This window comes from Halichoerus grypus, chromosome 3 (assembly GCF_964656455.1).
Source record: "Halichoerus grypus chromosome 3, mHalGry1.hap1.1, whole genome shotgun sequence".
Classification (NCBI taxonomy): Eukaryota; Metazoa; Chordata; class Mammalia; order Carnivora; family Phocidae; genus Halichoerus; species Halichoerus grypus.
Window position 1 is genome coordinate 157,780,580 of NC_135714.1, and position 22,005 is coordinate 157,802,584.

The 22,005-nt window shown below is 39.0% G+C and overlaps 2 protein-coding genes across 2 annotated transcripts in view; both read left to right on the top strand.

Annotated features, from left to right (window-relative positions):
- The window catches only part of KCTD9 (potassium channel tetramerization domain containing 9), a 37,846-nt gene extending 24,238 nt beyond the window's left edge, over positions 1-13,608 (top strand). Inside the window, exons 10-12 of the mRNA XM_036079010.2 lie at positions 8,540-8,645; positions 9,386-9,519; positions 11,707-13,608. Of these exons, the coding sequence (XP_035934903.1) occupies positions 8,540-8,645; positions 9,386-9,519; positions 11,707-11,823 (357 nt within the window). The 3' untranslated portion in view covers positions 11,824-13,608. The remainder of the gene's footprint in view (positions 1-8,539; positions 8,646-9,385; positions 9,520-11,706) is intronic.
- A 4,124-nt stretch (positions 13,609-17,732) lies between these two features.
- On the top strand, positions 17,733-20,893 carry GNRH1 (gonadotropin releasing hormone 1). The gene is made up of 3 exons (XM_036078966.2): positions 17,733-17,885; positions 19,150-19,245; positions 20,852-20,893. Exons 1-3 carry the CDS (start codon positions 17,733-17,735, stop codon positions 20,891-20,893), a joined length of 291 nt encoding a protein of 96 aa, XP_035934859.1.
- The last annotated feature ends 1,112 nt before the right edge of the window (positions 20,894-22,005 follow it).

Below are 22,005 nucleotides of genomic sequence, written 5' to 3' on the forward strand. Positions count from 1 at the left end.
AAAGACCATTTGGGGAGCCTGGGTGGCTCAGTCGATTAAGCGTCTGCCTTCTGCTCAGGTCGTGATCTCAGGATCCTGGGATTGAGTCCCAAGGCAGGCTCCCTGCTCAGGGGGGAGCCTGCTTCTCCCTCTCGCTCAGCCCTTCCCCCCCACCCTCCCACCCCCATTTGTGCTCTTTTTCTCTTGCTCTCTCTCATATAAATAAATAAATAAAATCTTTAAAAAAATATATAAAGACCATTTTTAAAAACATAATCGTCATACCATACTTAAGAAATAATGGTAAAAACTGAATTGCTTTCATCAAAGCCCTTTGCCCCTTGATAGAGTAGATAGCAAAACTCTTACAGCTGCCGTGCTGGTTTACTGGGTAGCTGAGTTCTGTACCCTCAGTGTTGGGGACCTGCTTTACCACTGATTAAGGGGGGTGCGGGGGAATGTTTCTGTGGTTGAAGATCGAAAACTTCACTGGATTTCTTATAAATCTGTTTCTTTGTGAGATTCCATAGTGTATAGCTTTCAGTATAGAGCTGTACTTAAAATTACCTTGGGACTTTATTATTATTGTTGTTGTTATTATATTTAAAACAACAAATACTACTTTTAAAAAATCCCCCATGTACCAATCACCCATTCATCTAGACCAGCTGGTCTAATCTATACTTCCATCTATTTCTGCTTCTGCTTGTTTTTTTTATTATTATGTTATGTTAATCACCATACCTTATATTATTAGTTTTTGATGCAGTGTTCCATGATTCATTGTTTGTGCATAACACCCAGTGCTCCATGCAGAATGTGCCCTCTTTAATACCCAACACCAGGCTAACCCATCCTCCTACCCCCCTCCCCTCTGGAACTCTCAGTTTGTTTTTCAGAGTCCATTGTCTCTCATGTGCTATGGTGAGCCCTATTTTTTTAAAGCATAATTAACATACAGTGTTAGATTAGTTTCATGATAAGTGTACTTTTTTTTTTTAGATTTTATTTATTTATTTAAGAGAGAGAACACAAGTGGGAGAGGAGCCAAGAGGGAGGAAAAGGGAGGGAAAGAATCTCAAGCAGACTCTGCACTGAGCACGGAGCCTACTCGGGGCTCAGTCTCATGACCGTGAGATCATGACCTGAGCCAAAACCAGGAGTTGGACGCTTAACGGACTGAACCACCCAGGTGCCCCTCATGAAAAGTGTACTCTTACTCCCCTTCACCTCTTTCACCCATTTGTTTGTTTATTTCTTAAATTCCACATGAGGTTGAAATCATATGGTATTTTTCTTTCTCTGACTTATTTCAGTTAGCATTATGCCCTCTACCTCCATCCATGTTGTTACAAATGACAAGATTTCATTCTTTTTTATGGCTGAGTAATATTCGTGTGTGTGTGTGTGTGTGTGTGTGTGTGTGTGTGTGTGTGTCTACCACATCTTCTTTATCTATTCGTTTATCGATGGACACTTGGGTTTCTTCCATATCTTTGCTCTTGTAAATAATGCTATTATAAACACTGGGGTACGTATATATCTTTTTGAATTAGTATTTTTATTTTCTTTGGGTAGATACCCATTAGTGGGATTACTGGATCCCACTATTTTTTAATTCTATTTTTAATTTTTTGAGGAACCTCCATACTGTTTTCCAGAGTGGCTGCACCAGTTTGCTTTCCCACCAACAGTGCACAAGGGTTCCTTTTTCTCCACATCCTCGTCAACACTTACTGTGTTTTTTATTTTAGCCATTCTGGCAGGTATGAGGTGACATCTCATTGTGGTTTTGAATTGCATTTCCCTGATGATGAGTGATGTTGAGCATCTTTTCATGTGTCTGTTGGCCATCTGGATGTCGTCTTTGGAGAAATGTCTGTTCATACCTTCTGCCCATTTTTTAACTGGATTATTTGTTGTTTTGGTGTTGAGTTGTATAGGTTCTTCATATATTTTGTATATTAACCCCCTATTGGATCTGTAATTTGCAAATATCTTCTCCCATTCAGTAGGTTGTCTTTTTGTTTTGTTTATGATTTCGTTTGCTGTGCAGAAGTATTTTATTTTGGTGTAGTCCCAATAACTTAATTTTGTTTTTGTTTCCCTTGCCAAAGGAGACTTATCTAGAAAAATATTTCTATGGCTGATGTCAAAGAACTTACTGCCTGTGTTCTCTTCTAGCATTTTTACGGTTTCAGGTCTCACATTTAGGTCCTTAATCCATTTTGAGTTTATTTTCGTGTGTGATATAAGAAAGTGGTCCAGTTTCATTCTTTTGCATGAAGCTGTCCAGTTTTCCCTGCACCATTTGTTGAAGAGACTGTCTTTTTCCCATTGTGTATTCTTGCCTCCTTCGTCATAGATTTTTTTTTGAGGGGGGCAGGGCAGAGGGAGAGGAAGAGAGAGAATCTTGAGCAGGCTCTACACCCAGTGGAGTCTGACGTGGGGCTCAATCTCATGACCCTGAGATCATGACCTGAACTGAAATCAGGAGTCAGACGCTTAACTGAGTCACCCAAGCGCCCCTCTTTTGTCATAGATTAATTGACAATAAAAGTGTGGGCTTATTTCTAGACTCTGTTCTGTTGAGCTGTATGTCTGTTTTTGTGTCAGTATCATACTATTTTGATTACTACAGCTCTGTAGTATACCTCGAAATCTGGGATTGTGATACCTTGAGTTTTGTTCTTTTTCAAGATTGCCATTCAGGGTCTTTTGTGTTTCCATATAAATTTTAAGATTATTTGTTCTAGTTCTGTGGAAAATGCTGTTGGTATTTTGATTGGGATTGCATTAAACTTCTTGATTGCTTTGGGTAGTATGGACATTTTAACAGTATTGGTTCTCCCAGTTCATGAGCACAGAATATCTTTCTATTTGTGTCACCTTCAGTTTGTTTCATCAGTGTTTTATAGTTTTCAGAGTACAGGTCTGTCATCTCCTTGGTTAAGCTTATTCCTAGGTATTTTATTCTTTTTGGTGCAATTGTAAGTAGGATTGTTTTCTTAATTTCTCATCCTTCTACTTCATTATTAGTGTATGGAAATACAACAGATTTCTGTATATTGATTTTGTATCCTGAGACTTTACTGAATTCAGTTAAAAGTTTTAGGATTTTTTGGTGGACTCCTTTGGGTTTTCTCTATAGAGTATCATGTCATCTGCAAATAGTGAAAGTTTTACTTCTTCCTTACCCATTTGAATTCCTTTTATTTCTGTTTTCTTGTTTGATTGCTATGGCTAGGACTTCCAGTACTATGTTAAATGAAAGTGGTTCAAGTGGATATCCTTGTCTTGTTCCTGACCTTAGAGGAAAAGCTCTCAGTTTTTCCCCATTAAATATGATGTTAGCTGAGGGTTTTTCATGCATGGTCTTTATTATGTTGAGGTTTGTTCCTCTAAGCCTACTTTGTTGAGGTTTTTTATCATAAATGGTTGTTGTACTTGCTAAATGCTTTTTCTGCATCTGTTGAAATGGTCACATGGTTGTTACCTTTTCTCTTGTTAATGTGATGTTGATACATGTTGATTGATTTGCAAATATTATTTGTATTTTTGTGTGCCAGGAATAAATTCCACTTGATCATGGTGAATTCAGTTTTTTTTAATGAAATATTGTTGGATTCGGTTTGCTCCTGTTATGTTGAAGATTTTTGCATCTGTGTTCATCAGAGATACTGGCTTGTGGTTTTCGTTTTTGTTTTTTGTTTTTTGTAGTCACTTTATCTAGTTTTAGTATCAAGGTAATAATTCCTCATAGAAGGAATTTGGAGTCTTTCCTTCCTCTTTTAGTTTTTGGAATAGTTTGAACAAAATGTGTATTAACTCTTCCTTAAACGTTTGGTAGAATTCTGATGGGAGTTTTTCAGTTACTTATTCAATTTCATTGCTACTAATCAGTCTGTTCAAGTTTTTTATTTCTTCCTGGTGCAGTTTTGGGAGAAATAATTATGTTTCTAGGAATTTATCCATTTCTTCTAGGTTGCCCCATTCATTGGCACATAATTTTTCATAATATTCTCTTTAATCCTTAGTATTTCTGTGGTGTCAGTTATTATTTCTCCTCTTTCATTATTTTATTCAAGTCTTCTTTCTTTTTTTTTTTTAATGAGTCTGGCTAAAGGTTTATCAGTTTTATTGAACCTTTCAAAAAACCAGCTCCTGGTTTCATTGATCTGTTCTCTTGTTCTTTTAGTCTCTATTTCATTTATTTCTGTTTTAATCTTTACTCTTCCTTCCTTCTACTGGCTTTGGGCTTTGTTTATTCTTTTTCTAGTTCCTTTAGGTATAAAGTTAGGTTGTTTGAGATTTTTCTTGCTTCTTAAGGTAGGCCTATATTGCTCTAATCTTCCCCTGAGAACAGCTTTTGCTGCATTCCAAAGATTTTGGACCATTGTGTTTTCATTTTCATTTTTCTCCATGAATGTGTTTTATTTCCTCTTTGATTTCTTGGTTGACCCACTGACTGTTTAGTAGCGTGTTATTTAATCTCCATGTATTTGTTCTTTCCACTTTTTTCTAGTTTCATGCCATTATGGTCAGAAATGTTGCATGATACGATTTCAGTCTTTTTGAATTTGTTGAGACTTGTTTGTGGCCTAACATATGATTTATACTGGAGAATGTTCCCTTTGCACCTGGAAAAGAATGTGTATTACACTGTTTTGGGGTGGAATGTTCTGAAATAACTTTTAGATCCATCTGGTCTAATGTGTCATTCAAAGCCACTGTTCCCTTATTGATTTTCTGTCTGGATGATCTATCCATCGATGTAAGTGGGGTGTTAAAGTCCTGTACTTGTTACTGTATTACAATAATTTTTTTTCCTCTATGTCTGTTAATAATTGCTATATGTATTTAGTCACTCCAAATAAATATTTGCCATTGTTCTATCCTCTTGTTGCATTGTTCCCTTTATCATTATGTAGTGTCCTTCTTTGTTGCTTGTTACAGTCTTTGTTTTAAAGTCTGTTTTGTCTGAGATACAAGTTTTGCTACCCCAGCTTTCTTTGCACTTCCATTTGCATAGTAAATGATTTTCCAACCCTTCACTTTCTTTTTTTTTTTAAGATTTATTTATTTATTTGAGAGAGTGAGCGAGCCCTTCCCCGTGCTCGCTGCTGAGGGTAGAGTCCGATGTGGGGCTCAATCCCAAGACCCTGAGATCATGACCTAATTTTAAGAGTTGCATGCTTAACTGACTGTTTCACCCAGACACCTCTCTATCTTTCAATCTTGATATATCTTTAGGTCTGAAATGAGTCTCTTATAAGCAGCATATAGATGGTTCTTGCTTTTTTTATCCATTCAGTCAGCCTCTATCTTTTTTTTTTTTTTTAAGATTTACTTATTTATGAGAGAGAGAGAGAATGAGCAGGGGGGAGGGGCAGAGGAAGTGGGAGAGAAAATCCTCAAGCAGACATCGCGCTGAACGTGGAGCATGAAGCTGGGCTTAATCCCAGGACCCTGAGATTATGACCTGAGCCAAAACCAAGAATTGAATGCTCAACTGACTGAGCCACTTAGGCACTCCAGCCTATATCTTTTGATTGGAGCATTTAGTGTATTTACATTCAAAGTAATTAATGATATGTATGTACTTACTGCCATTTTGTTACTTGTTTTACAGTTGTTTTTGGAATTCTTCTTTGTTTCTTTTTTCTCTTGCTCTCTTGTGGTTTGATGGCTTTCTTTAGTGATTTGCTTGGATTCCTTTCTTTTTATTTTTTTGTATATCCGTTACAGGTTTTTGATTTGTGAGTTCATATATTACATCTTATGTGTATAGGTATCTATATAAGGTTGATGGTTGCTTAAGTTTGAACCCATCTTAAATGCACTAAATTTTTTCTCACTCGCCTCCCCGGCCCCCAACACACACACATTTTATGTAGATGGTGTCATATTACATCCTTTTATTTTGTGAATCCCTTGACTTATTTTTATGGGTATAACTGATCTTAATGTTTTGGTGTTATAACCTCCATACTGGTTTTATATATAAGTGATTCATCTACTACTTTTATTATATTTGCATTTACCTGTGAAATACTTCCTAATTTTCTTACTCCTGATTATGTCCTTTTTTTTCCATTAAAGAATTGCCTTTAACATTTCTTGTAAAGCTGGTTTAGTGGTGATGAACTGCTTTAACTTTTGTTTGGGAAACTCTCTCCTTCTATTCCTAATGATGGCCTTGCTGGGGAGAGTATAATTGGTTTCAGGTTTTTTCCTTTCAGCACTTTGAATATGTCATGCCACTCCCTTCTGGCCTCTAGTGTCCGCTGCAAAATCAGCAGATTGCCTTATGGGGTTTCCCTTGTATATAACTTTTTTTTTCGTGGTGCCTTTAAATTCTCTCTTTATCACTACTTTTTCCCATTTTAATTATTATGTCTCTTGGTGTGAACCTCCATGGGTTGATTCTGTTGAGGTCTCTGTGCCCCCTGGATCTGGATTTCTCTTTCCTTCCCTAGATTCGGGATGTTTGTAGCCTTTATTTCTGCAAATAAATTTTCTGCCCCCTTTCTGTCTCTTCTCTGAGATCTGTGCAGTGCATATGTTAGTACACTTGATGTCACTGAGTTCCCTTAACCTATTCTTTTTTCTTTTTGCTGTTCATCTTGGTTGCTTTCCATTACTCTGTCCTCCAGCTCACTGATCCATTCTTCTGTTTCCTCTGGTCTACTGTTTATTCCCTCTAGTGTATTTTTAATTTCAGTTCTTCATCTATGATTGGTTCTTTTATATTTTCTCTTTGTTAAGGGTCTCACTGAGATCCTTCACTCTTCGCAGCTCTTTATGATCATTATTTTGAATTCTCTATCAGGCATGTAGCTTATCTCCATGTCATTTAGCTCTTTTGCTGTGATTTTGTCCTGTCCTTTCATTTGAGACATATTCCTCTGTTTCCTCATTTTGTCCACCTCTCTGTGTGTTTCCATGTATTAGGAGAGTCAGCTGTGTCTCCTGATCTTAAAAGTCATGGCCTGATGAAGAAGAGGTCCTGTAGTGCTCTGTAGTTAGTGGCCTTTGTTCCCCAGAACCGGGCACTTGGGGCAGAGGTGTCTCCTGTATGTGTTACGTGTGCCCTCCTGTTGTGGCTCAGCTGCCTTTGCCTTCGGTGCAGTTGGCTGCTGCAGTGCACTTTCTGTCGTGGGCAGGGTTTGGTCCCTGTGCTGCAAAGGGCCAGTCTGGGGCCACCTTGGGCTTATAGCTGGGTCAGCCCAGATGCCAGCCCCCAACCTGGTGGCTGGTGCTGCAGTCACACCTAACTGCAGGGTGCTCTCCTTGTGCTGTCACCTTGGGAGCTTTTGATAATAGTTACAGTCTATTTTACCTGGGTGCACACCACAGAGAACCAGAGACATTTATTTTCATATTCGCAGCTTCCTGTCTTGTTAATATTTTCAAGTATTTAAAATAAGGTCTTTTAGTTATCTTGGTCTTTCCAGGTCCTCACTTATCTTACCTCTCAGTCTGAGCTTCTGTACCACCTTGTGTAAATGCAAAGGCACAGATGGGAAAGTATGTGTGCATTTCGCAGTTTGCTGTGATTTGAAATGATCTGTAGTGTATCTCCCTTTCCACAGAATTGACTATAGGGTGAATGAAATTGCACTTACAAAACAGGATTTTTTTGTTAGGTATGGCAAAAACATAACTTGATCAGCCTTAGGATTTTAGAATCCTCACTGTTGTAGTTTTAATGACAGCTACAATTGTCATTTATATAGTGCCTTACAATTTTTAAGACAGCTTTCCATTCATCATCTACTTTGATGGTCACAATCTGTGAAGTTCTAATGTTAATGTCACCTGTATAGCTTCCTGTCTTATCCAGTTGCCGTTGGAGTTCAGATCCGATGACATTGAATCCTCAGAGATAAATTAACATAATTTAAAATTCTAACATAGATTTTCTGGTTTTTGACTCTTTGTATTTTGCGCTGTAATTTGGGTGTCAAGGTTGTGCATGTTGTGTAGCAGTGGTTGGTACAGAAAGACCCAGCAAACAACTTGTAGTGTTTTGTAGCCAGGTGATGCCTAGAACTGCTGGCCTTAGTATTCTGACCTTTGAAATGAAGGTAGTTAATAGCAGGATTGAACATCAAGAATTTCGTTGATTCCTACAGAAATAAGGAAGAGAAATCCCTACCCCTGACAAGGCTATGCCTTCCTTGCCCACACATTTCAGCTCTTACGTCATACCCAGGGCTGTTCCTGAAAATAGAACTAGGATGTCATAGTCCCGACTCTCCAACTCTTTTATCTAAACTCTTAAGTTTTGTGTAAAATGGACATGCTATTGTTAATTGGGCTGTTTTTTTCTCTTAAAATGGTTCTTTTGAAAGAACTATTTCTTAAAATAGTTCTCAGTTCTTACTGAGTCTAGTTGGAAAAGTCTTCATTGTAAACAGAAAATAATTGATGGTGAGTGTATGGAATTGAGCTTCCACCCCTTGTCTATTTTTTCTTTTATTGTTTGAGCCAATTTTTTCTTATCCAAACAAACTTCTGAAGGTTAAAACATGGACTTCTCTCCTTTCCTTGCCAGTGTGCAAATCTCCAGGGAGTCAAGATGCTCTGTTCTAATGCAGAAGGAGCATCCCTGAAACTGTGTAATTTTGAAGATCCTTCTGGTCTTAAAGCCAACTTAGAAGGTGAGCTTCTATCTATAATTACGTTTTCTAAGGTGAAAACACCATGAAGTAAAAAGCCCAACAAAATAATTGTTACGGGAAAGTCATGACCACTATAGGGGGATATAGATTTCTTCTCTCCTCATACTTGGAGAATGAACAAGAGTAAGTCCTATCTTGGTCTCAGTCATGTGCCACGCAAGAAGTTAGGGAAAAATCCAGCCTTTAATATTGAATAAGGCTTTAGTTGGAGAATTAAATATCAGCATCTCAAACTTTGAAACTAAACATAGCATACTCTTACACTGACTAAAATGAATTTCAGTTTGCACAAAGCCAGGCAGTTTTTGTCATTGTTAGATTTAATGTTTTGTTTATGAATTCCTATTGCTCTGTTGTGTCAGTGAACTGGTCACTTTGTTTAGTTGTATGTTTAGAATACAGGGTATTTACCTTCCTTATCATAAACTTATGGAAGCTGTTATAAAAGTGTTTATCTTAAGACCGAATTGAATTCCTCCCTCAAAAATACAGACTAAAATATTCTTAATTCATAGTATAAGCAAACAGTTTTTTAACAATGAACTCTTTCCATGTGGAAGTTGGTTGAGAGACTGAGATTTATGGTTCACAGAATTCTTTCCAAAAGTTAAAGGAGCTTGTCATCATTCACTTCCATTAAGCCATCCTGTGGTTTTTTTAAAGGTAGATGACTATAAATATTTTTAAGTTCAACTGCCCCCCAAATATGTTCACTTTAGGTGCTAATCTGAAAGGTGTGGATATGGAAGGAAGTCAAATGACAGGAATTAACCTGAGAGTTGCTACCTTAAAAAATGCAAAGTTGAAGAACTGTAACCTCAGAGGAGCAACTCTGGCAGGAACTGATTTAGAGGTGAGTCACCAATTTCTAAAGAGTTTTTGTTAATCTACAGTTACGGAGTATCTCATGCAAAATTTATTGAAATCATAAACAAAGTAGTTGGCTGGTAAAAACTGCCAGGTGGCATACCAGCACAGCTGGAGGGATGTTTTTTTATCGATTGCTTGCTTCAACCAATTGGAACCCCAGAGCAGGAGTCAGTTACACAAGTCATAGATACCAGTCTCCGATTTGAAGATTCATCTGACGTTTGCTCTAAGTTGATTTCATTTCTCCTCTTTTCCTTGGCTCTCCTTCAAGTAGATCAGTTTGATGGGTATTTTTATTAATCTGACTTATTGTGGTTTTTTTTTTTTAAGATTTTTATTTATTTGACACAGAGAGAGATAGAGAGAGCACCCAAGGAGGGGGACCAGCAGGCAGAGGGAGAAGCAGGCTCCCCGCTGAGCAGGGAGCCCGATGCGGGGCTCAATCCCAGGACTCTGGGATCGTGACCTGAGCTGAAGGCAGATGCTTAACCGACTGAGCCACCCAGGTGCCCCTTATTGTGTTTTTCTTAAGTTTTAATTCCAAACAGAATTAAATGGGGTCAGATTATTTTTTTTAACTACTTGAGAAATTTAAAAGATATCCAGGTTTGAAATCAGGTTCAAAGAAAGCCTGTTCTAAATCAGAATCATATTCTTTTTGAATCTCATGTCCATGCATCTCTTTCATCAGAATCCTGTATGTTGTCTTGACTTGTGAATGCAGCTAGCTGACTTCAGCGCTGTTGATGGGTCTCTCAGTGCCGTCCAGTAGCACTTTTTGCAATGCTAGACACGTTCTAAATCTGTTTAGTACAGTAGCAACCAGCTACTAGGGCTGTTGAGCACTTGAAATATGGCCAGTGCTACCGAGAAATGGATTTTTTATTTTATTTCATTTCATTTTAATTCATTTAAATACAAATAGCCATGTGTGGCTGTTGCCATCATATTGAACAGTACAGCCCTGTCCCAGAAAACCTGGCCTGGGTTGGATTGGAGAGAATAGGAGGTCAAAATATGGCTTGTTACTGATTTGTTTCTTTTAATGTTTTTGCCTGTTCTCTTGATAGATTTTAGCAACAGAGTGGCAGGCCCCATTAAACTTAAAGGAAAAAGAACCGGTCTAAGGCCAAAAGTATAAACCTATTATAAGCACAATTATTTAATTTTTTATTATTGGTACTGTCAGACCAAAGATGATGATTTGTCCCCTCTTAGTTTTAGTTAACCATGTCGTCAAAGTCTTCCTGATTGCAACTGATTGCAAAGACAATCAGGTTGACTGTTGAAGGGCAGCTGGTGACATTCTGTCCTCAAAGGTTCTGTGCCATTGCCCACCGTCCCCGGGGACTTATCCAAAATCTGTCTCATCTGCCATTCTGTGATCTCAAGAGAAATTTAAAAACAGCTCCCAATTGTGGTGGTAGTTAACTGTTGTATAACATTTGCTAAAAATCATTGAACTGTGCATATAATTTGGGGGTTTAAAAAAAAGGCAGTTCCCTGCTATAAAAATGTTTGAGTTGAGGAATGGCAAAAATCTCTTACATAATTTAATTTAGTAAGTAAAATCTCTTTTGCTCAAATTTTTTTTAATAGTGTTTCCCAGCCCTGCTCATGCCTTTTGTTGTTGTCATTGTTGGATTGTAGTAAATTTGCATAGATAATATTTACTACATTGCAGTCCATTCTGGGTTTGTTTGTTTTTTTTTTTTAAGATTTTATTCATTCATTTGACAGAGATAGATACAGCGAGAGAGGGAACACAAGCAGGGGGAGTGGGAGAGGGAGAAGCAGGCTTCCCGCTGAGCAGGGAGCCCGATGTGGGGCTTGATCCCAGGACCCTGGGATCATGACCCGAGCCGAAGGCAGACGCTTAACGTCTGAGCCACCCAGGTGCCCCTCATTCTGGGTTTTAAATGACTGATTCTAAAATACATGAACGGAAGAAACATGCTTCCTCTTTAACCTTTATCTCTATTTGTAATGGTCAGCCTGAGCATCACCTAGAGAAAACAAATCCAGTCGAAGAAAAATCTGACTTCTTTCCTAAAACAGAAGTTTTCCAGAAATAACTGATTTTCATGTGCCCCAGGAATCCTTTTGAGAGGGAACAGAGAAGGCCCTAAACCTCCATCTGAATCTCGTGAATATTGTTTTTGTCTTGCAGAACTGTGATCTGTCTGGCTGTGATCTTCAAGAAGCCAACCTGAGAGGTTCCAACGTGAAGGGGGCTATATTTGAAGAGATGCTGACGCCCCTGCACATGTCACAAAGTGTCCGATGAGAATTTCAGGGCTGGAGGAAGGAGTCCCAGATGCAAAATGTTTTCCTGATCACTTTTTTTTTCTCCACCCACTCAGTTGTCTAGAAGAAATAACACTGTAAGGGAATAAAAAAAAAAAATTTAGAGGATTATGCTTGTCTCAGCGGTGCATAAAGGAAAAAAGTGACTTTTTTCCACATTCTGATTTTAACAGAGAAGCACTCATGTAATGGATGTAGGGAAGCTAGATTAGCTTGCTGCCTTTTGACTAGAGGTAGGGGGATTTGCCTGGCTTTATGACCAGGAATAGGATCTATTATATTTGCTTTTAAATAGGCATGATGTGGAAATCCATCTTGTTTTGAAATGTACTTGAGGATTTTAATTTATGAAAAGCACAACATATGCAATTATATTTATTGAATCTCTAAATGCAGTATGGATATTTAAATTGTTAAACTTTATGAAAATTTTGCAGAGTTCAGGTTTATTAATAGCTTTAGTGATGCACTCCCCTACTTTAAATACCTGTCACGCCGTGTGAATATGGTGAGATCAGATTTCCCAAGGCTCTCTTTTTCAGGTTCATTTTTATCATGTTTATTTTTTAGAACAAAGCAGTAGCTAAATTAAATCCTCGGTTCTTACTGATTGAGACAGAGTGAAAGGAAAGACATCATTGTCAGCTCAAGTTAAGGTGGAACTCTCCAGATGGACAAAGAATTTAACCTATTGCTACAGCTTTTAAATGAGCATCATCAGAATTTCATTTGAAGCAAGTTCCACTCAACGCCAGACCAGGCAGTTTTATCCAATTTACACGACTAGCCTTGTCTCCTCCTGTACAGTCAAGACAAGCACAGGAAGATAGGTCAAAAGCAAAAAGCCAAGGTGCGTTATTAATTTAATTCAAATGCCAAATAGTTTAAACAGGGCCAGCTTAGAAATAGGTATTCATAAATCCCAGTCCAAACTATAAAATATGAATGAATATGGCAGTCATCTTTTGGGCCTCAACATAACTGCAGCTAAAACCCTGCAATGGGGAATGAGAGGATTTTAAACTGACAGTTTGATTATAGCCATCAAAAACTGAAATAAGAATAAAGGCATTCGGCTGGTCCAAGATGTAATACCAATCAGTCAGCACCTGTGGGTCTTTGACTTCTATTTTCTGGTTTCGTTTAAAGAAATTCTAGCCTGATTTTCTTGAGTCCTCTCTGCGGTAGCAGAGACAGGGCCTGTCCTCCCTTGCCATTAACCCGTGTCCTTATGTCTGCCCCAAGAGCAGGGATATAAGCTGTGTCCAAATAGGTTCTGAATTCTACAGACTCATCAGTTTGAAGCAATGAATCATTAAAAACTACTTTGTCTCCTCTGGGAGAATGACATGTCTTCAATATTCACGTCGCTTCTTCTTCTATATATACATATGCAAAGCTTTCCTTAACAGTAAAGGGTACAACATGCATAGTGGGAGATCGGACCTTTACAAGTGAGGGAAAGCAACTTCAGAAATGAATTATTTTCTTTGCTTTATTATTTTTACCAAGACAGAGAAGTATTGTATTGAGAGATATCTATTTTCATAATCAATATGTGCCTAAATTATATTTAAATCATTTCACTCTGTACTATATATTTTCAAGAATTATAGAATGTGTTGTTCATCTACTTAAGGGTACCTCTGTAGACGTAACTGAAAACTGCAGAAGAATCTGAAAGATCTAAACGTGGTTTGCTTAGCAACTGCGGATTTGGGATCTAATGTACACTGCATTAATAAATGATGTGAAATGTTGAAAAGGAGTTTCTTGTCGTGCTTTTGAAAATCAGCACTTTACCATATTTTGCTTACATTTCTTCAACATATGTTGATGACCAACCCCACGGATCTGGGTGGAAAAGGAAATGCAACACTTATAACCGATTAGTCTCTTGGAAAGTGCCATTAAAATAAATTGACTTCTTAAAGCGTGATTATTTTATGACCCTCTTTTTAAAATCCACTATGCTAACAACACAAAGAGATTTCATTAATTCTGAAATGACAAGACTGCCTCCCGATAAATCATCTAATTTGGGTTACTCTTTAGCTGATGAACATTACAAGTTAGCTTTATTAGGTTAAGAACATTTTCCCCAAAACATTCTCACCTGACTCCTGGGAGAGAAAATTTTGAGGGAGGAGTTTCAAAATAGTAAAACTATTAAACCTAGTGATGGAACATGTCTGTACACAGGTAGAAATACAGTTGGGGTGGGGGACTAGAAAAAAATTTTAACCTAATTAGATTACCTACATGGATAAAATTCAGTATTTGTGTAATTGTTCAGAGCCATGGGTATTATGTTGTAATATAATCTAGTTCTTCCAACTACAGTTTCAAAAAAATTTTAGTAGGAAATAATAAAGGTTACATAAATCAGGTCTTGGAATATTTTCCCCAGTTGCTCATTTTATGAATTGGTGACTTATACTGTAAATCTACCCCCATGTCAACTTCAAATCATGTTTAATGAAAAGCCCTAGAATTTCATTAAATTTCCAAGGAGGTATTATCTTTAAAATTAAAAGGTACACCTCTGTGAAGAAACATGGTTACATTTTCTGTACAAAGAACCTTATGCAAGGATTAATTCTCTGAAAGCCTTTCACAACCTTTATGTCAGCAGGAGTTCACCATGGATTCCTCCTGCTGAGATTTTACATTAGGCAAAAAAGAGGCTTGCATCCGTCACTCATCAAGATTACAGAATCATTACTGTAGCACTTTAATAGTTTTGAGGTGTTTCTTTTAATAATGTTGAAAATGAAACCATTTTCCCTCTAAAGCCATACACTTTAAGATCTGGAAATTTCTAAATTGAGAAAAAATTTATGACAACTATAAAATCCAATTACTTAAAGCCAGTTTACTAAATTAAGCTTCATGATAAACGGGATCTATCCTTGGAACTATGAAAAGGTTCAAAGTTTGTCACTAAACATCGAAACTCCATTAATTTCATATTTGATCTCTTGATACTGTAGAAAATAAATCTGGCCTTTGCCCTTGTCTATGTGCCCTAAGAATACGACACAGATTTGGCATAGAGCATACTCCATGTGGCTATGTTCATTCAAAAATTTCAAAACATGTTTCAAAAGTTTAATACCAACTGATAGAAATAAGCTACAAGAAATCCACCGATGCTTAACCAAAGATAAGTGCTTAACATTACAGTAAGGGTAGGACGTGTTAACTCCCATTTCCTGAGTCCTGTCCAGTGACCACATCTGCTTAAGCAACACTGTTAGAAGCACACCTCTGTCAGCAAATAGAAAATCAATTGGACAATTTGAACACTGTTCAAACATAATGAACTCTTGCTGAAAAAGAGCCTCTCACTACCTTTGTATTACAGTGAGGTAAGTCTCATGTCAAAATGGCACTTAAATTATTCAGTGTCTAAAGAAATAATTAAAATAATTTAAATGAAATAAATCACTTTTTTTTTTTTTTTTTAATTCCCCTCCTTGCAAGTATACTTGAAATCTTCTCTACCCTATCGTGAGACTCTGACAACCGCCACAGAAATGGCTGGGGAAAGCAGGGAGTTAATTTGCCCTCCACATTGCTCTTTATGCTGACATCCTTGCAAATGTAATCGGTCCAGAAAACACTGGGCAATGACTGATTGGTTCAGATCCTACCAGAGGAGAAACTGCCAATCCCAGCTCTAAAGCGAACAAATAGCCAGTGATTTTTAACCATTTTACTACTGAGCTAATGTAATAGGCCTCACAGACAATTGTACAGGAAGGTTTAATTCTATGTCAGATAAAACACATCTTTGGTGCAGAAATAGAGGAAGCATTAAGCCTAATCTGGTTTAAAGGTCCTTACTTTTCATTCATTCATTCATTCATTCAAACTTAAACTTATTGAATGCTGACTAAATGTTAGGGATTTAACAGGTGTTTAGATAAGATGGGATCCTTGACTGTCATGAGTTACAACCCAGGGGTAGATGAGGGGAAGACAATCATGCATTCAGATAAATGTAATAAAGAGTAATGGCTCTATCTTTTTTTGGTAAATGTTTATACTGTGTAAATAAAATATCCCAAGGGTCCGCCACTGGGTTGGAACATCTATCTGTAAATTTGGATAATGATACCCACTTGGCAGGACTGTTGTAATGAGAGAGGTTGGTCTCATTCACATGCCAGTTAACTACTATTTCTCACCTTGGTGTTCCCACTGTCTTTAGCACAGTGATTTGTATATTTTAACTCAATAAATATCTACTGAAATGAGTCAAACTGTCCACCCACCAGGTGGTCTTGGGCTTAGTGTATTCTAACTACAATGTTTCTCCTTAGCTTTCTGATGCTATAGAAGGCTTTACAGATAAGTCAAGGCAGGAACCTGGTGGGGAGGAGACGGGAATTTGCAGACTCACACGATCTACTTACTGTAGGATGCTATATGGGTACAGGTGTAGTGCCAATAATCACTTCTTATTTATAAATCAGCTCCTCTTACAAATGAAGAATCGAAGAGCTGAGACCAGCTCCCAGGCATCCTGACTCAGCTTCTTTCTCTAATTACCAAATGGCCTCCTTTGTGAAAGGTTTTCTGTGCGCATTTAACATCACTTAATGTACGACAGCTATTTTCCCTCCGCTCTGGATGGGTCTGTCAGTTTCCTCAAGAGAATACAACCTAGCTAGATTTTAATCTCTGAATTGGGGTCTCAGCTATAAAAGTCTTAGCTGAGGTTTTAATGGCCAAGATTTAAGTACATTTAATAGATACACCAGTGGGTGTTCCAATTACATACACTATTAAAGGCCTTTATGTGAATAGGATTAAAAAAAAATTACTGTTTAAAAAACCCCCATAGTCCATGTGCAGTATAATTTACCAGCAGGAAAGATTTCAGTCCTGGAAAAGTTTCATATAAAAAGGAAGCTAAGAAAATGAAAAATCACAGTACTCTACAAACTCGAAAAGAAGCTCGGGATTCTTTTGGCTCTTTGTTCGCAAACAGGTAAAACGCTTTGTATTTCTAGCAGTTGTTTTGAGACCACATGCTTTTGTCTGTCTATAGGGCATTTTACACCCAAAGGGCTAAATCCAGGCATGACGGTATCTAAAGAAACCTTGACCTTCGTGGTCCTTGTCACCCAGGGCCACAGAGGATCCAGGCTTTGGGGAATAATTACAGCAGCTCATCGACCAGTATTTGATTTTGTCTTTAGTCTCTTTCCCATCAGATGAAAATTAACTTGAAGACATTGTGAGAATTCCTCTTGTCATTAGCTAATTCACGGCCGCCTTGGCCACGGAGGCATCTGGCCTGGGGCTTGGTGCTTTGAGAGGTGTTGAGTTCTCTCTCACGCTCACAGATGGCCCGGCCAGCACGTCCGCGTGGAAGACACTCAGCAAAATGTAATTAGTGCCACAGTGTATGCATTTGATGTCATACAACTTTATATTAGCCAGAGATTCCTAGCAGGATCTACCTTTCCAAGCAGATGGCCCAATTCTCTTTATCTCAGGAACTGATACAGTTGAAAACGAATCTATGGGGGAGTTGTGTGTGTGTGGGAGGGGTGGGGGAATGTTAAGGCAAAAAAGGTGAACTTGATAAGGGTAGGAATCAGGGAGTTTGTGTAACCAAATAAATACTAAAAATAAAACTAGACTAGCTTAGTACGAAAACGTACTGAGCATGGAAGTTCCAAGTACTGCCTTTCTCCCCAGTGGCTAAGAAACCCAAGGCAAACACATGGGGATGTGTGTTTCAGCGTGCGTGTGAAAGCAGGCAACTGCCACTTCCGCCTTCTGCAGGCTTAGCATAGAAACGTTAGGCTTCTCACCAGAAAGGTCTTGACTTCTCGCTCAACCCAGTCTGGGTCTATTCTCACTGTTGCATTGATGTTCCTTAGAATGGAGCCGATTCCAAAACTTGTAGCTGGACTTCTCCTGCTGACCTTATGTGTGGTGGGCTGCCAAGGCCAACACTGGTCCTATGGACTACGTCCTGGGGGGAAGAGGAATGCTGAAAATTTGATTGATTCTTTCCAAGAGGTAAGGATCTTTCATCATCAAAATAAGACATGGCTTATGTGATTCAGTCCACGTGAACATTCTGTGTGTGCCCCAAACGTGCTATGCTGGGCTCCAGGTACCCCTAGTATTCTGGGGGAGATGAGACATGTGCAAAGGCAAGTCCCATCCCTGCTTTCTATTCAGACAGGAACAATTCCTAGAGAATACAGCAAAAGGTGTGAAGTAGCATGTCGCACTCTGAATATCTAGAATTGCCAAAGGAATTCGAAACGATGGGATGGACCCAAGGTCTCCAGAGCAAGATGATTCCTTGGGATTCGGAAAGAAAATCTTAGAACTTCTGCTTATTATTTTTTTTTTCTTATTTCGTCTTTTAAAAGTATCTCTGATACTAGGTCAGTGTACATTCTCATAACTTATAAATAAGTACTCTTATCAAGAGTGCATGCCCTATCATTTCTCTTTACTGAAACGGGCATTTAGGCAAAGAACTTGGAGGCTGCTAGTGGGGATAGGGTTAGCAAGCTCAAGGACACAAAATATATACTGGAAAATATCCTGGATTTTATTTCATATACATTGATTTCAGTACTAGTACCAGCACTAACATAGGATACATGGTTTTTTATCTATAAAATGAGACTTCTTGGGGTCATGTAAGGATCACATGAGAGAGGCCTTAGATATTAGCTGGCTACCCCCCAAAATGATAGTGGATTAATAAAAATAGTTGTTATTGGTTTCTTAAATTAATGGAAAACGAACAGAACCTAAAGGATGAGCAATTCGGGGCTGGGACACTTAATATAGTGCCGAGAAAAGGAAACTAGAAAAACTTAAAATCATTTAGCTTTCTTTTTGGAGAAATAACAAAGATAATTTAGTATGAAATAAAGATGCCCTGGAATCTGAAGTCTCCTCTCCATAGATTATATGTGAAGTAACTCTTATTTAACTATGACATATTTAGTAAAAACTAGAAAATAAAAATCACCCCTATTCATAACTAGAAGCTCCTGGACTTTTTGTATACTATCCCCTCATGAGGTTCAAAGTACTTCATTCTCATCATCTCTAGAGAGAAAATATTCTCTCCTTACTAACACTACCCCCAGAACATCCCACCCCTCTGTATAAATGCCTCAGGGCGGATCTATGTTCCTAAATCCTCGTCCCACAATTCCCTTGACCTCACTCTCCACACACAGTTCTTGGTGAAAGTGGAAAATACCGTTCCATTCCATTTATCTCCAACAGCAAGAATCACGTTCTTTTTCCTCAGATAGCCAAAGAGCTTGATCAACCAGCAGAACCTCAGCGCTTGGAATGCACCATCCACCAGCCCCGATCTGCCCTCAGGGACCTGAAAGGAGCTCTGGTGAGTTACAGCGGTAACAACATGGAGCTTTAGAGATGGAAAGGTCCTTGTGCCACTTAGGACAACCACCTCTCGGCCTCTGTGGGGCTTACCGTCCTGACTGCTTGAATTCCTCCCGGGGTAGGGCCTCACTATTTTTGTGACACCCTCTCTCAGTGGGTAGACAGTACTAATGGTTAGAACATTTTCCCCCTTAAATTGAAATCTCTCTGTAACCTTTACCCCCTAACCTTTGGGGGTACCCTTGGTTCTATCCTTTGGGATGACTATTACATTTCTTCCCACTGTTACATGTCAGTTCTTCACTTATATTCATCGACCACTGTCCCCCCCCCCCCCCCCACCGCCCGACTCTTCTAATCTAGGCTAATCCACACCTCTCCACGGCATTCCTTAATTCTTCACCAGTGTTCTTGGTATGACATGGTTTTTCCCTGGAAAAATGTAGAAATCAAAAATGGTGCTCTAGTTTATTTTTTTCCCCCCTTTGGAATAAAAAATTCCAAACTAGTAAATTTGTCATTCAGAGCTACATATTTGATTTCCAGTTTTCTGACTGGATTCTAACAATCTCCAAATTCCCGCCAAAAATGGGAATCTGCTAACTTGATGCAGGTTTTTGATAACAAGAAAGAAAGTATACAGAGCGCTGAATATAGAGGCTGAATCTTGAGCTCACTGTTGGTGCTCTCTGAGCTCCCGTGGTCCACTTGTTTGCAGCAGTTAGGGGCACTTACTTAGCACCTATGCCCAGGAGCGGGGAAAGCCTGAATAAATCATATACAAACACAAGCTAGGGCTTTCATTTTGTCCATTGACCTCAACTTCCACACCCACAGTTCAAAAAAACAAGCAGACAGACATCTTTATTGGCTTTCTGTGTCTACTCCTACTTACCACATAATAAAAATAATAGCAAGCAGTGACATTTCCCAAACGTGACCTTAGAAAGAAGGTATTGAGGCAAAAGCTAGGTTAATAAATAACAAACTGAGATCAGGGGCACCTGGGTGGCTCAGTCGGTTGAGTGTGTCCACCTTTCGGTTTCAGCTCAGGTCATGATCTCAGGGTCGTGGGATCGAACCCCACATTGGGCTCCACACTCAGCATGGAGTCTGCTTGTCCCTCTCCCTCTGCTGCCCCGCCTCCACCCCACTCACACGCGTGCTCTCTCTCTAAAATAAATAAAATCCTTAAAAAAAAAAAACAGATCAAACCTTTCTTTCACCTCCTTCACATCCTATCCTTAAACTATTAATGTAGATCTTATGTCTATTAAACAACTTAGAAACACACGATCTGTTATATCTCCCCAAGACTTTTTTGTTTGTTTTTTTAATTATGTTATGTTAATCACCATACATTACACCATTAGTTTTCGATGTAGTGTTCCATGATTCATTGTTTGCGTATAACACCTTGTGCTCCATGCAGTACGTGCCCTCTTTAATACCCATCACCAGGCTCTCCAAGACTTTCTAGTGCACAAAAATAAATGGATCTGTTCTTTCTATATCGATATTTTGGAAATTAAGATATCAAAAGCATAGTGAAATTCAGCTAGTAAAATCAACCATGATATATTTTTTGCTCATGTATATTTTAGGAAAGTCTGATTGAAGAGGAAACTGGGCAGAAGAGGATTTAAACCCACTGAACCAGAAGGATTGACAAGTATAATTCTGATGTTGAAACTTGTGACTCATTTAACATCTGTAAATTGTGTGAATTTCAGATATGCTTACGCTAAATTCACATATTTCATGGTGAAGTGCTGTGCTGTGAATAAAGTGGCATAAATGTTAAGTCTTCCTCTAAGGCAGAACTCTGGTGGGGGAGGGGCACCATAAGCCCACAAAGGGGAGAACTCCGAGTGTGGGGCTAGGAGACAGGAGAGAACATAAAGCTGACATTATTGTTGACTAAAGAAATCTGGCTCTCCTCCGCCACCACCCTGCCCCAAGAACAGTCACCTATTGGGCCGGGCCCCCAGATCTGATACAGCAACAGTTTTCTGTGGGGTTGTAGCTTGATTTTTGACTATACTCCACAGAAGTGAGGCCACGGCCATTTCTCCCACTTGACTGCTTGAATTCCTCCCGGGGTAGGGCCTCACTATTTTTGTGACACCCTCTCTCAGTGGGTGTCACAGACTGCCTTCCCAGACTGCCTTCGGATCCCTTTGGAAGTTAACTGGAACCTGAGAGGCCTCGGGAGAGAGGAGGCTGTGCTGGGCCCCCAGTCCAATGCTCCTGCTGCTGCATGGGGCCCCCTGTGCTCACCACAGCCAGCCGTGCAGGTGGAGGCCTGGGACCTGGGCCTGAAAATAATAGCGTTCATCTGCCAGATCTTGGTGACCTCTCTTGATAAAGGCTTTGGAGCATAGAGTCTGTTGAAGACAGAATTCAGGTATTCCCGTGCACCCTGGTCAAATAGTGTTGCCACCATTCACTCTCCACAAAGACCAGCATCAGGTTTGTGCAGGGACAGATGCATAAACATTTTCATTAACCCTCGCAGTGACCTTGGAAATTAGCTATTCTTGTCTTCCCTTTAGAAGGAGGAGACGAGGGCTTAAGGGACCCACTCAGTTCCGTCAGGGTACATGGGCAGGGCTCCTACCATGCACTAGGAAGAACAGCTGATGGTATTAGACTGGAAAGCCAGTATGTATTTTGTTGGTTGGCTATATTTTGTTAATTGGAGCTGAAACAGGATCCTGGGGCTCATGTATCGCCTTCATTTACTGGTGGCCATTTC